This window comes from Platichthys flesus, chromosome 2 (assembly GCF_949316205.1).
Source record: "Platichthys flesus chromosome 2, fPlaFle2.1, whole genome shotgun sequence".
Lineage (NCBI taxonomy): Eukaryota > Metazoa > Chordata > Actinopteri > Pleuronectiformes > Pleuronectidae > Platichthys > Platichthys flesus.
The window spans coordinates 16,087,385-16,101,666 of NC_084946.1; the positions used below are offsets into that span (position 1 = coordinate 16,087,385).

At 41.5% G+C, this 14,282-nt stretch overlaps 2 protein-coding genes across 2 annotated transcripts; both read right to left on the reverse strand.

Moving 5' to 3' along the window:
• Nucleotides 1-960: 960 nt before the first annotated feature.
• Nucleotides 961-5,068, reverse strand: LOC133966499 (tripartite motif-containing protein 16-like). The gene is made up of 7 exons (XM_062401463.1): nt 4,712-5,068; nt 3,523-3,618; nt 3,190-3,423; nt 2,948-3,116; nt 2,738-2,863; nt 2,020-2,091; nt 961-1,913 (listed from the first exon to the last, which is right to left on the reverse strand). The coding sequence occupies exons 1-7, from the start codon at nt 4,973-4,975 to the stop codon at nt 1,363-1,365; spliced, it is 1,512 nt and encodes a 503-aa protein (XP_062257447.1). The 5' UTR covers nt 4,976-5,068; the 3' UTR covers nt 961-1,362.
• A 546-nt stretch (nt 5,069-5,614) lies between these two features.
• strip1 (striatin interacting protein 1) lies at nt 5,615-13,923 on the reverse strand. The gene is made up of 20 exons (XM_062401475.1): nt 13,767-13,923; nt 12,343-12,412; nt 12,120-12,194; nt 11,767-11,901; nt 11,559-11,679; nt 11,045-11,220; nt 10,821-10,948; nt 10,540-10,722; nt 9,871-10,091; nt 9,643-9,708; nt 9,454-9,517; nt 9,279-9,350; nt 9,009-9,083; nt 8,628-8,725; nt 8,404-8,530; nt 8,172-8,272; nt 8,012-8,078; nt 7,797-7,901; nt 7,498-7,702; nt 5,615-7,172 (listed from the first exon to the last, which is right to left on the reverse strand). Exons 1-20 carry the CDS (start codon nt 13,887-13,889, stop codon nt 6,925-6,927), a joined length of 2,460 nt encoding a protein of 819 aa, XP_062257459.1. The 5' UTR covers nt 13,890-13,923; the 3' UTR covers nt 5,615-6,924.
• Between the last annotated feature and the right edge of the window lie 359 nt (nt 13,924-14,282).

Below are 14,282 nucleotides of genomic sequence, written 5' to 3' on the forward strand. Positions count from 1 at the left end.
CAAATTGCATGGAAGTGTCTTCATCTAAATTCCTGTGAGAAACCTTATCCTGGACACATGTATACAACCTACAGATCAGAGTTTGACAATCTGACAACATGACCTCTGTCCCTGTGCTGCCCTCAGGTCAAACCTTCTGTTTGTGGTAGAAGCAGTGGTTAATCTGACAATATAAAAAACGTTTAATTTATTCATCCATTCAGAAACATTGCGCGACACTAGTGTGGCTACAAACCTTAAGTCTTGATTTGTTTCTTGTGCTGTTTTAGTTTGTGTATTACAGGTACTTCCTGATGAGGGTGTATCATGTAGATCTCTCTGTTGTTTAAGTCTGTAAATAATAGTCTTGTTTAACCAAATAATTCCGAAGATGGATTTTATTCATGTGACATATATCAATGTCTTAAAAAGTAGTCTGTAACTGTTTTAGCATTAAATGTTACATGACGTAATAATGAATGTGATTGATTTTTTTTTTTTGTTAGTAGGACTGCAATAAAAAAGTTTTGTCATGGCATTTGGCACATGTCATGTTCATTTAAGGTCGGTATAAAAGCAATATCAACAGAATAATTGAAGGAAAGGTTAACACCTGAGTTTCAGTTTAAAGCAATGATTAGGGATCATCCCTCAAATCCAAAGGGATGTAATGGCCCTTCCTGACAAGTCCATGTGTGTGTGTGTGTGTGTGTGTGTGTGTCTGTGTGTGTGTGCGTGCGTGACTGCGCTTGCACTGTATTTTACTGTGTAGTAAACTCCTTCTTAAAGGTGCAGGGCCTAATTGATCTCAAGCACTGTCTGTATAGGAGTCACATTTAGAAATGTCCCTTTACAGCTTCCGTCTATCTCCTTCCTCAGTCACGATATGATTGTATGATACAGTTACTGAAAAAAAATAAAAACAATTGTGAACATCATTTAAAATATTAAATGTAAAGAAAGGACATGCTGTTGCATATGTGAATTTTTTTGGTAACTGTCACCAACAAGGTTAGATTTTTATTTTTTATTTGTTTGTTTGTTTGCAGGATTACATGAAACATGACATTTCAGTAAGGGGTGGGGCATGACCTAAGCAACCCATTCAATTTGGGTTCAGATTCAGTATTTTTTCTTTTCACTTTCTTTAACATTGTGAAATGTAAATAAAATTCAAAAGAATAAAAGATAATAAATTCATATGTTTATATTTAAGCTCACAGAGAAATATTAAACTACCAGCAACAGACGACTTAAATACAATGTGATGAAAAGTACATAGTTGTAACAAAAGGAATAAAACAAAAAATAAATAATCTATACTAGTTGTACAAAAGGAAACTGAGATATGAACTGGGTGTTTATAAACCTCTAAATCCTTCATCATCTATCCTGTGTCAAATCGCAGATCCTGATGGAACATTCCTTACCGAGCCAGAAGCCTGGATACAGCGGCTCGGTGAATTTGGCCTCCACCTTGTAAAGAAAGATCATACTGTCCGACACCTCGTAGAACGACAGAGTCCCCTCCTTGACCTTCAGATAAACCCCGATCCTGTGGTGACCGGGGCACCTTGTGAGCTGAACGCTGTCATTGTTGTGACTCACTGAGTAGTATGCCCATCGATCGAGGCTCCAGGAGGAGGCAGTGCCCCCAAAGGCCGACAGCTTGGTGCGGGACTTTCTTTCCATGCCTTTGTAGACGAGGGCGATCTCCAGCTTGTCGCCTTCCACCTCGATTTCATAGTAGCAGCGCTCGGCCTGCAGTCCCTCCCTGCACAGCACCTGCCGCCGGTGGATAAACCTCTCTGGGTGACGGATCGGTTGATAAGAGCTGGTCGATATCTGAGTGTTCCGCTTTACCTCTTTGCCTCCCACAGACACGACCAGTTCCTCATGAGCTGTGTTGGGGTCCAGGGTGAGGTCACATGCGTCTGGGGTCACGGAAGAGAAAGAAGTGAGGATAGAAACAGCACAGGTGTGGTGCGCGATGGTGGAGCCCAGTGCAGATAAGTGGACTGAATGAGACGATAAACTCACAGTGGAGAAACTCTGCTCTGGTGGTCGGCTCCTCAGCCGGTTCTGTCAGAGAGCTGTCACCTCCTGAGGAACCTGTAGGACGACATCAACGCATCAGGAAGTGTCACCCCTGAAAAATCACAGCATCAAATGCACAACAATGACAACGAGGGTCCGAAAAGTTGCTGATCATTATTCCTAATAATGTATACCACTATAAACTGTGACATAAGTGCAACAACACATGGTGCAAGGTCTTGTGATTAATTGTGCTGTTTATAATGAGCTACGGTTTTAGCCATACACGTGTGTGTGTGTGTGTGTGTGTGTGTGTTTGTGTGTGTGTGGGTGCTGCCATGTCTATAGCTATGAGGGCGAATTTGGCCAACCCCCATCATTGTGAGGACATTTTGACTCGAGGATATTTGGGCTGGTCCTCACAAATTCAATGGGCTGTTTAACGGTTAAGACTTGGTTTTAGGGTTTGGGTTAGAATTAGGTTAGGGTTCGGCATTTAGTTGCATTAGGTAAGGGGTTAGAGGATGCATTATGCCAATGAGTGTCCTCACAACTATAGAGAGACGTGAATGAATGTGTGTGTGTGTGTGAGTGTTTTGTGTAGAAACTGGGCTTTAAATGTGTATCAGGACTTTTCACAAGATGGCAGAATTGCATTAATCCACAGAATTCATTCTTCTTCATTTCAAACATAAACATTTGGTCAAAGTTGAATACACACCGTGGAACTGTGAGACACTGGCTTCATGTTCTTGCTCCATGTCAATCTCCTCAGTCTCCTCAGTCTCCTCTGCCTCCTCTGCCTCCTCTGTCTCCTCTGCTGATTCCTGTTGCTCTCCTCTGTCAACTACAATCAACACAGGCACAAATATTCTTTAAAATAAATTTGCGATTGGAGACATTATTTCCACATATCGACAAAGACACCAACCATTGTCAGAAAGCAAGGAAAACTCATTGTTGCAAAACTTCTTCATCTGCCTCCCGATCCGCTCGACAGCTCTTCTTGTGAACTGGAAGGGGAGGAGTGGGTCCTCTGAGGCCTCGTCCAGAGGCTGGAGGTGGTCATCTTCAATGAGACGCTGCAGTGGGGACCATTTCTGCGAAGGGAAACAAGTTAGGAAGAGGCACAGGCATGGGGACATCTTTCAGACACAGGTGTGATCACAGTACCTGCAGGAAACAGACATCTGTGTCCGTCCGCGCAAGACGTTTCAGCTCTTCATCCCGCTTTCCCATCTCCTCCATCTCGGCCTCCAGGGTCTGCATGGAGCCGTGAACCCGAGCCGCCGCCTCCTCCCCCTGGGCTCCAATCAGTTGCCTCACTGAGAAGTAATGTTTCTGCAGCGAGTCAATGACACTGGCCAGCACAGCTTCACAGTAGTCCGCCGTTTGTACCGCCTCCTCCTGTTTTATACACACACAGGTGAGTGGGATCCATGTAACTGTATCTGGGTCCATTCATACAAACAGTATAAAGATCACACTGTCACACGTGCTCCTCACCGGAATCTGTTCCAGGATTTTCTTCAGGTTTCTGAATTTCCTCTTTCGGTTTAGCAGAATCAGTTTGGACTTGGTCTGGATCTTCTTCAGCTCCTCCTGTAACGTGTGTTAAACGGACACGTGGACACATCAGTCGTTTGAATCCCGTCGGTACAGCAATGCAACTTTTTTTTTTTCAAAGCTCTGACATATGTGTTAAGTTGTCGTAGTTTGGTTTGCTCTGAACATTGTTTTCATTTGGTTTTTGCTCTGATCCTCAAAATTGGTTTCAATTACTTTACTAAAAACATATATATATATATATAATACGTTTGTATATGTATGTTGAGTATATCATTATGTCTTAACAGTAAAGAAATAGCAGCTGTATTGTGTAAGGATATCTGATCTTCAACCTTGCTCCACTGGGGATACGCAGGCCTCAGTGTGTCGTGTAAAGACAAACCTTAACACATCAGAACTAAAGCCAAAGATTCCTTCACACTTCCTAAGATGTGGTTCCCACAGATGTGGTTGCCCCTATACCAGGAAATGTAACTGAGGCTCGATATTCTACAGTTTACCATATATTTCACAATGAATAACTAGAAAGTACATTATAATGTGAATAAAGTAAATAGACATAATGTTATTACAGGCACTGTCTGACCCTAGGTTCATCACTGAAGATGAGTTCAAGTCACAACAACTGGTGTTTCCAGAAACTGCAGGTTTTTTTTTCCTCCATGAAGCTGCTGCACAGGATGAACTTCACTGATTCAGACATACTTTGTGCAAAAATCACTGCAACTTCTGCTTTTTGAATAAGAAAGAAAAAACATCTACAATCTAATGTTGAGGCTGAGGAGCAGACGTGACGGGGACTTTTACTTATACTGTCTTTTAAGTAAAAGTCTAGTACTTATACTAGATCTATTTGACCCTTTTCTCATGTGTAGCCTAACATTGTTTATTTGTTTATCTGTTGCTTTAAGATCTTCAAATTTATTTCAATTGTTTCTGGTTGTTTGCCTTCAGTTATTTATTAGGTTTCTCCCTCAAAGCTCATTGTAACTGTGTTTAGAAATGTGCTGTACAACGTTTTGTTATTATATGAAACTCTTTTCCTCGCTCGTGTGAGTGCAGCAGGTAAAGTCTCTCCACTGATTTGCTTACTTTAGGGGGAAAAAGGGTTGTTTGTTTTATGTACCTGTTTCCTCCTCCGCTCCTCTTCCACGCAGCCGATCCGGTGTCCCCGGTGTTCGTGTGAAGCGCACTTCACACAGATGATCTCCCCGTCGGTGCAGCAGTAAATGTTCAGCGGGCAGTTGTGTCTGCCGCACTGAGCGCTCCCCTCTGTCCCGGGGTCAGCGCGCCCCTGGTGGGGTCTCAGCAGGGCGGGTCCCGGTCCATCCTGCTGCTGCAGCTGCCTCCTCGGTGCGTCTCTCAGCAGCTCGGACGGAGAGGAGGTCATGACTCGGGACAGATGTTCCTCTACTCCCGGTACCAGTGTCTGCAGAAGTGAGGTGGTCGACACCGAAAGTGGCAAGAGAAGTTTACTTTCACTTCCTCAATCTGTAGACAGGAAGTGAGTGGGTGTGTCTGTAAACAATCTCACTCTGTGTTTAAAAACAGGCAGTAGGACAGCCCCTCTCGAAAGTAAATGCACACAGTCAGCCATATTCATGTTGAATTGATGATGTGGTACACTAATTGATGACAAGCAGGGGTTAGGCCCACACCAGACAGATCCTTGTTGCAATTATATCCAGTATAGAATAAATGTACACATTTTTTTAAGCATTATGACACCACTATGACAGAGCAGATAGTTTGAACCAGAAAGTAGGTGGAGGAAGCTCCTGATTGGCTGAAAGGGCACAAGCAGAGACGAGGCTGGGCAATTTGAGATGAAGGTGTGAAGTTCATCCTTCCTCATACTATATATTGCAAAACAGTCAATTATTTTATCTTATCATATGTTTATGTCAAGAAGCATAGTTTGTATTGTTAGTGAATGCAATGAAACACTATGAATGTTTTCAACTACTGAAGTTTGGAAAAGATGGTTCCCTGCTCAGGCCCTAACAAGAAAAATAAATGCAACATGAACGACAGTTTACTTTTATTACAGTATTTGAAGTCATAAACCTGACAAAGCCATGATAAATAAGTCTCCCAATATACATGTATTGTCTTCTCCTTAATCTATATAAACAAACAAAATTCCAAAAAGTAGAAAAATGTAATACAGAGAAAAAAATGGTTAACTGCCAACCTTTTTTCTCCCCCAATTGAGTTTTTCACTTCAGGTAACACTCATCTCAAACCAGAGCTCTGATGATTATTTTTCTTTCACAGAATCAAATTATGGCAACATACAAACGCTTTTAACAAAGTTCATCAAAAATACTCTAAAACGCAAAGATTCAAGCCTGTACATTAATGTCTAAATGGTCCCAGGGAGAAGATGTGTAGGCAGCCTTCAGGTGAGGCGCAGAAAAATACTGATTAAATTGAAATAACTTGTAAATGCAACAGAATGAAAACAGAATGTTTATAAAAGCGCTCTTCTAGACTTGATTACCACTCAAAGCACTTAACAGTACAGGTTATTCCCATTTACCCACCCACACAGACGATGCAGCTATGGACAGCACTTATTCAAAGAAGGGCAGGGGATCAGTGTCTTGCCCAAGGACACATTGTCATGTATAGAGGGAACACTGGAATTGTACCGCCAACCTTCTGGTTAATGTTCAACTGCTGTACCCTCAGCCACAGAATCCCCTGTGGAAATCAGAAGTCCCCTTCAGGAAATGATTATTAGAAAATAACTCGTTTTTAATGCACATTATGACTACAAAGCCTTGTTCCTTTTCATATCTCTTAAGAAAATAGACTTAAAGAGGTGTAAGAGATCAAGGAATGTGACATTTACTTCCTAAAGCCTTATCACATTTAAAACATAAAATATAATCTAAATAAACTTGTTATAATTTCAGAGAGATCATAGTGTCATGTGGTGCTTCCGGGTGGAGGTCAGTGATCTGCTGTAGGAGGGACACAGACACCTGGAAATGTAAGTTAGGAGTTGAGTTACAGCCACAAATGAAGCAGGATTAAGCACTGCACTGGTTTTCAGCCATTTCATTTGGGAAAAGTCTGAGGGACTGAAATTACATGTATGCTAAATTCATCACAAAAAGCATTTGGTTGGAGCCCTGGTCAAACGGCAGAAATCACACTGGTCCAATGTGAAGATGAATGAGAGTGAAATCCAGCTGTGATCTTCAGTCTGTACAGAATAAGTAACAAAACGCTTTCATCAACATTTGATCAACGAGAGCACGTTGGTGATTTCTCTGAACTCCTGATTGAAACTGTTCTTAAAACCATCCTGATCTTGACAGTGGTCGATTTTCATTGTAGCAGTTCTTCCCAGGAAATAGGTTTGGAGAAGACCTCCCGCTCCAGCCAGAGGTCATAGTTCATTTGGAAGTCCTCCGGCAGGTCCAGGCGCTGTCCCAGGACACTTTGCAGACAGTTGTCCACAGGTAGGAAGTCTGGGTTGTTATGGGTTTTTTCGTAGCGGCGACTGTTGAAGCGCTCGATGTTGGCGCGCAGGGCGCACTCCTCGGCCTGGAAGTCCCAGGGACGAGCGTCCAGATCTGAGAGACAGCAATCATCATAGAACAACAATACTGAGCCAGACAAATCATTAAACAGTTTGGTCTATGGAGCCCGACCACTTTGTGTTATCAGTTGATACAAGGCTTTCACAGGCGTAAAGGTGCCAGTGTTTGTGTTTGTCCATATGAAAACCCAGATTTATTTGACAGAATACATTTAAATACCTTAACAAAGATTTGATTATCAGAATAGTTCCCAATTGACAAAATACAGTTGGAAATGTTCTGCAGGTCCAGCCGAGGCTTCATCATCATTGAATTTAACACACTAGCATTTAAACCGTGATGTATTGTTCACACTCACCGTTTCCGTACGCCCAGTCATCATTGAGGCGATGGCGGACCTTCTGATAGATGGCGGACATGGTCTTCATGTTGCTCTTTCTCCACTGACGTCCCAGGTACTTGGTCTGCACTTTGAGCAGTTTGAGGACATAGAGCTGCATCATGGCTTGCTTGACCTTTAGCGCCCTCTTCAGGATGGGAGCCGACTTGAACACCACCAACATCTGGGAGTGAAATGAAGGAAGTTGAGAAATACACCGGTAACAAGTGTAAACATGATTCATCTGTCAAGGTGAAACTGTGATGAAGTGCCGTCACCATTGTTCTGGAGTGTTTCCACTTTGTCAGTTTGTTGAGAATCCTCAGGAGGTTGATACAGGAAAACAAATTCCTCCAGCAAAACTGAGTGTTGTCTCCCGCTTCCTGAGAAAGGATCCACATTACGATTTACAAGTTTGACACAAGCAGTAAACGCAGCATCGTGTTTAACTAGATGGTGACAACTGCACAACATCAGAAATACAAAAACTTACCAGACTCTCTGCTGTTAACTCCGGCAGCTCATGCACAACACAGTGTGGAAAGTCAAGTACTGAAATGCTGTCAAGGGAACACAGTCAATGTTAATACATTTGAATTCAAGCACATTTCACTGCCATTACTTATCAATACTGTACATGATGTTTGAATTACCTGTTCTTAGCAGTGATATAAGACATGATGTTCTGGTTGAAGAACTTCAGAATGAGAGGGATGCAGTTGGCGAACACCAGGTGTTGAGCCATGTATTCAAACTATGAGAACAACACACAGACACAGACATACAATATTAAGCATTTCTGTAATATTTTTGAACAGTTAGGTAAATATTTATTAGAGCCAAACTACTCCAAACCGATGGTTAGGATGTGTGTGTCGCCCGTACCTGGTAGATGTGGTTGAGTTTGAAGTGCTTGAGAAGCAGCAGCAGGATTGCAGAGATGGCCTTTACAATGATCTCTTTGTGTCGATTGACGTCAACACCAAGTTTCATGCTTTGCAACACGGTGGTTCTGCAGAGTCCGATAGAGGAGGGAAGTAAAAGGTCAGGTGAGAATCTAAACTACTGAAATAGCTGTTGAACCTGTTAAAAGACACATCATCACTTACGGCATCTCCTCTGGCAGCACGTCCGCCAGGATGTTAATGGAGTCAGTTTTGGCTTTGGAGGTTGGAGCTGCTGCGAGCAGGATCTTCAGCAGAGCGATCTGATATTCAGGGAGAGATGTGTCAGTTACCATTCAATACTCCAGTGAGAGATAATTATATATCATGATTGATATACAGTATATATCACTGTGAGTAGTTATATAGATGTATACAAGTAAAACACTTTGTTTTATTTAAATTCGGAGTTAGTAATTAGAAGTATTTAAACTAGTACCAAACAGTACAATGAACAGTTTTTAGTGATGGTGAGTGATCCATATTAGCATGAATAATATCAAAAATTAAAGTCTTAGAAAAGCACAGAGCCTAAGACACACTGACCATGTACTGAGGCAAACTGGGTAGGATTCCCTGATAGAGGAGCTCTGTGGCGCACATCTCCACATCCTCTTCACCCTGGAGAAAAAGACACAAAACAAGAAACTTGAAACACAAAAAAACATTTTACGAAACAAATGGTCAAGGGTTACATTGACCAAGTCTGTGTATTCTATCATTTATTCAGAAACACATGCTTACTACAAAGTAGTGTCAGTCACATCAAATTAATGAACTGTATTATGAAAGTGAATGATTTTGGTTTCCACTTACACCAGACAGAGGTGTTTTCTGAAACTCCTCCTCCTTTGCAATCTGTATCTCAGCAATGGACACGTACTTGTGCTGAAATAAAAAAAACTTGGTAAATTGATGTCCTTGATTACTACAGCTATGAAATATACTTATAATATTCTCTCGGGAAAGTATAATTAATGAAATGAAGTACCTGCTTTAATGTCCTGATGCTCTCATGAATTGGCCTGGGTAAGCCAACAACCGTATCTGTGTCACTGCAGGACACAATAATAACGAGTTATACGTTTTCATACATTATTCAGGACAAAGAGAATACAGTAAGAGTCTTTTTCTGTTCAGCGTACAGAGAAGTACCTGCTGTAGTTTAGAGCTTACTTACCTCCCGAGGGTGTAACCAATGAATTTACTTCTACTAGACTCCAGGAAATTTTCAATGTCCTTTTCCCTGTGGGAGAAAAGACGACAGTGTCAAACCAGAACAGGATCTAATCTGATAATCTTCAAAGGTTTTTCTAGATTTAGGTTAAAGAAACCATCTTCCTAAATGTCTCCCTAACTCAAAGTTTTTACAAAGGCAGGATTATTTTTCAGTCACAGTGAAGGGTACCTGACTTTCGGTGCCCACGGCAGACCTTTGGGGAAGGAGACCCTCTCTGAGGGAGGGAGAGGTATCGGGGGAGGCATCACCTCGTCCCTCTCGATCGGGAAAGTCTCTGCTTCTAAAGAGTTGTCGTTGTCGTCGCTGTCATCCTCATCCTCGCGAGAGTCGTCGGCCTTGTAAGGGTCCTTTTCATTGAAAGCATCCAGATTGTCCTGTTTGATCAGAGACTGCACAACAAGCAAGACTGTTAACACAACTGTCTACAGAACCGTTCAATCTTTGTGTCATGTTGCTTTCCAAACATTTACATGTGGGGGGGGGGGGGGGGGTAATTTTAAATGTTTAAATTATATGTGCAAGCAAAAGGATTCACACTATTTTGTCGAAGCAGTGCATCTCTTGTATGTGTCTCAGTATGGGACATTGAGCGCTCAATAATTAAAGCAGTATGTGTAAAATCTCTGTGTCTTATAAATGTCTTAAATACTGTCAAAATTCCAATGTTTTTTTTATCTGAGAAGTTATGAGCGGTGAGGAGATTGAAAGATGGTCTTTACAAACCCTTCACTGAATAACTTGAATATCTTGAATCAGACAAACAACACATTTGACTTGTAGGTAGCTCTAACCCACAGAACATCTGATCTCAGAGCAGCGAGCAGCAGTGATCACTACCTTGTGTTCACGGCGTGCCCGCTTCTGTTGCTGCTCGATAAGGTCAGACGCAGATGCGGGAGGAGAAGCAGCTCTCATGCTGCGTATAACTCGTATGCAGTCCTCCGGAAGAGGCGGTAGACCCAGCTCCCCGCGCTTATGCACCTTTATGCTCTGGAGCTGCTCAAACCCTCCGAGTGTGAACTGGAGGAGAGCACAGGAGGTTATTAAATGTATAAGTAAATGTATAAATCAGATTAATTAGAGTTAGCAGTCATGAGAGGCAGATTCCCGTCTCCTACCAGTACGCTCTTCCACAACAGTAGCAACACTTTCTTCATTGGGAAGTGGGGGGCGTGTCCACTGCAGAACTTGGTAACCATTCCAAAGAGCATGACAGAAATGGGTTCGTTGTTGAAAAGAGAAGATCCTATATTAGAGAAAAAGAGTGGAATTCAGTTATATGGAAGATTTTTGTTTAGGTCCATAACACCACTACAGCTTTTAATATTCTGATCAAATGTACCCAGCTCGGCTCTGAAGGTTTCCCGGATGACTTTCCATTCAGGTCTGTCAGTCGGGTCATCCTGTTGGATGGTCTCCACCATGAGATACATTATGTTGAGCAGCACTCTGAGGTCTGTGCTGTCCGCGAGGGAAATGGCTGGTTTTCTCACGGCGCTACTACAGGCAGCGCTGTTACTGAAAGACAGGAAATGGATTTTATACAATACATTAGTTTCACCACACAATTCAATAAGAAACATTATTTGTTTAATTAATGTATAATAATGTTCTAATATTGCCAAGCCAACCAGCATCCACCAATTTTATTTTGTAAACGATTCAAAAAATATCAATGAATAAGTTGAAAGAGGTGAAACCAAACATTTCTGTCTGTTAAAATCTACATAAAAACGGCTTACATGATTCAACTTTAGCACTGTATTTCAATAAATGTTTATGTCTTGTGGTGAAAACTAGTGTTTTTAGATTTCAGGTTAACTCCTGCATTGTTATAAAAATTATGGAGAACTTACTCGATCTCCATGTTGAGCAACTCCACTAGAGCAGAGAAGGTCCCCACGTCCAATAGCAGATAGACGTTGTATCTCATCCAGTGCTGCACCTCAGCCTCGGAGCTGCACTCTGAGAAGGTTCCTGGAGAGAAACTAAATGTAAATACCTCCCTGTTCAAAGCCACTTCCACCATCATTTCCTATTTAACATCAAGTGATGTGGACTGACCCTGAGCCATGTAGAGAATGGCCCTCGCGACCTTCAGCCTCTTCTCCCGGGCGATCATCTCCAGACCGTCTAACAGGCGCATAGCGTGAGCTCTGTGATGAGCTTCATCGAGCTCGGCCCACTTTCTATCAGACACTGAGGCGCATCAGAGGTGGAGATAATAAGTAAAAAAAAAAAGAGTGAAGATCATAAACTTCATGAATGGACGATTTATTGCATGACTGTTGGATTTCACTGCATTTGTTTTGGCTAATTCTTCCTTATAAACTGAGTGTGTTTTCTTCATCTAGATGTAATAAAATGTTTCTGTTTAATTCATAAATTTTTGATCGTATATAAGTTTAGCTACATACCATGTGATCTGAACTCCTCCTCAAAGCACTTCCTGTTTAGAGCAAACTCTGGTCCTTCAGTATAACTGTACAGCTCTGGATCATAGGGAACATTTAATTAGGGGACATATAATTAATTAATATATACAATCTTAATTTAGTCCAGGTTACAAGTTTTAAAAGAATGATGGGTTCAAGGGAACAAAAATAAGTCAGGAAAAATGTTAAACAACAAACCACATACCTGAGAGCTCAGCAGCCCACTTGTCTGTGTCCGCATATTCAAACTCCAGGTCCGGAGACTCAGACATCCCCTGTGGCACGTTGCATAGCAATATGATGAATCATGCATTAAGTATTACATAAGACAAAAAGCCATAAGCTATATATAATGCGCGCGCGCACCCCCCCTTTTGAATTGTTAATGTCGAATAAATATATGTCGAATAAATAGTCCCAATGAAAACGTGTGAGTTATCAAGAGGAAGCAGAAGATGTTTCTGGAAAGATGTCCAGCTGTTCCTTTTTTTTTTAAATATGTATTTTATAATGTCTTGGAAAGCAAAAAAAAACTGTATAATTAGATATCACTGAGGCTTCTGCAGGAACATTTTGATTGGCTCATTATCTATAAGACAACTTGTTGGAACTTTTTTTCTTAATGTACAAACATAGGACAAGTAGTTCATGAGTATGATATATGCTACTTTTTAAACTAATTTAAAAAGGGCAGCAGTGCTAAGAACTTCTTCACAGATTCAAATGGTGCACACAAAACAAATGATCAGTTAAATCTATACGTTTGTTTTCTATATCTGTCAATTCAAACTTTCTACAATTGAACTACCATGGATGACATATTAAGATTAACTTCCACTTGGATCAGTTCCCACTCTCAGTGTCAGTAATAATAATAATAATATTAAAATGAAAACAGACTGTAATCAAAAGTGAAACAAACACATAAGAGGTAATACTGCTGTGTTATGGTAACTTGTCATTCTTCACAGTGCATTCTGCTAATAAAACCTATGTGCAGTGAGGCAGTTGATGTTTTTAAGAACTGACTGCTGATGACATGACAGTTCGTATTTTAGTTTAAGTGACACAGTGGGTTCAGCTGTAGATTCAGTTTGTGTGTTTCCTTCGTGTTGTCTGATGATTTTTAAACCATGAGAACAGCTCTGAGTCTTAAAGGGATTTAAAGAAACATTTCACACGTGTTAACACCTTTTATATACAGTCTATGGTGAACACGCATCTATAGTGAGATTGTAAAAGCACACCAGGACAACACCTGATGAGACATACACTTTTTAAACAGGAGCTACAGATTGAGTTGTCTTCAGGTTGATCACTGAGCAGCTGGCCTGCTGTCACCAGCTAGCATCAGCTAGCCGCTCTCTAACGCTACACAGCTGTTACATGTCTTATTAATGAACCACAGACACACAACAGATAAAACACTACACAACTGTGTGTACAGCAAAGCAATTGTTTCAATAACCAGGTTAAATGGGGCTGTTAATCGACGTTGTCCGGTCATTTTAGAAGTGTTAGCCTGTCCGAGCTAACTTAGCTAACGTTATGTTTCACAGCAGCAGAAACAAAAGGCCTCGTCTGTTTGCGGCTCACTGACAACAAATCACAGACTCGTGTCCACGTTACCTCGGAGTCTTTCCTCGGGTTGCGGGTGAACTCGCCTCTGCTCTTGTTGGGCAGCATGGCTCTCTGTCTGTTGTTTACTGGGAGCCCACCACCGTTCCCACTGTGGTTCCCCCCGACGTCCATTACTGTGGGGCGCGGTGTCCTCTCGCGAGAGGTGCAGGGAGATCGTCAACCAAGTTCTCCCGAGATAAATATTTATGTTAATGTCAAGTTTCAGTTTCCCTTCTGGATGTATTTTTTAAATTCAACTAAATTCTGTTTTCACTTTATCATTTTGGTAGGATGGCCCGAGAGCCCCACGCACTGGACATTAAGAAAAACACATGCAAATAGAAAAACACATGCAAATAGAAAAACACGTGCAAATGAGGAAAACACATGCAAATAGAAGAAACACGTGCCAATGTAGAAAACATACGCAAAAAGAAAAACACGTGCAACTGAAGAAAACACATGCATATAGAAAAACACGTGCGCTGCAGAATGTCACAACACCTGCAAATGCAGAAAAGCGCA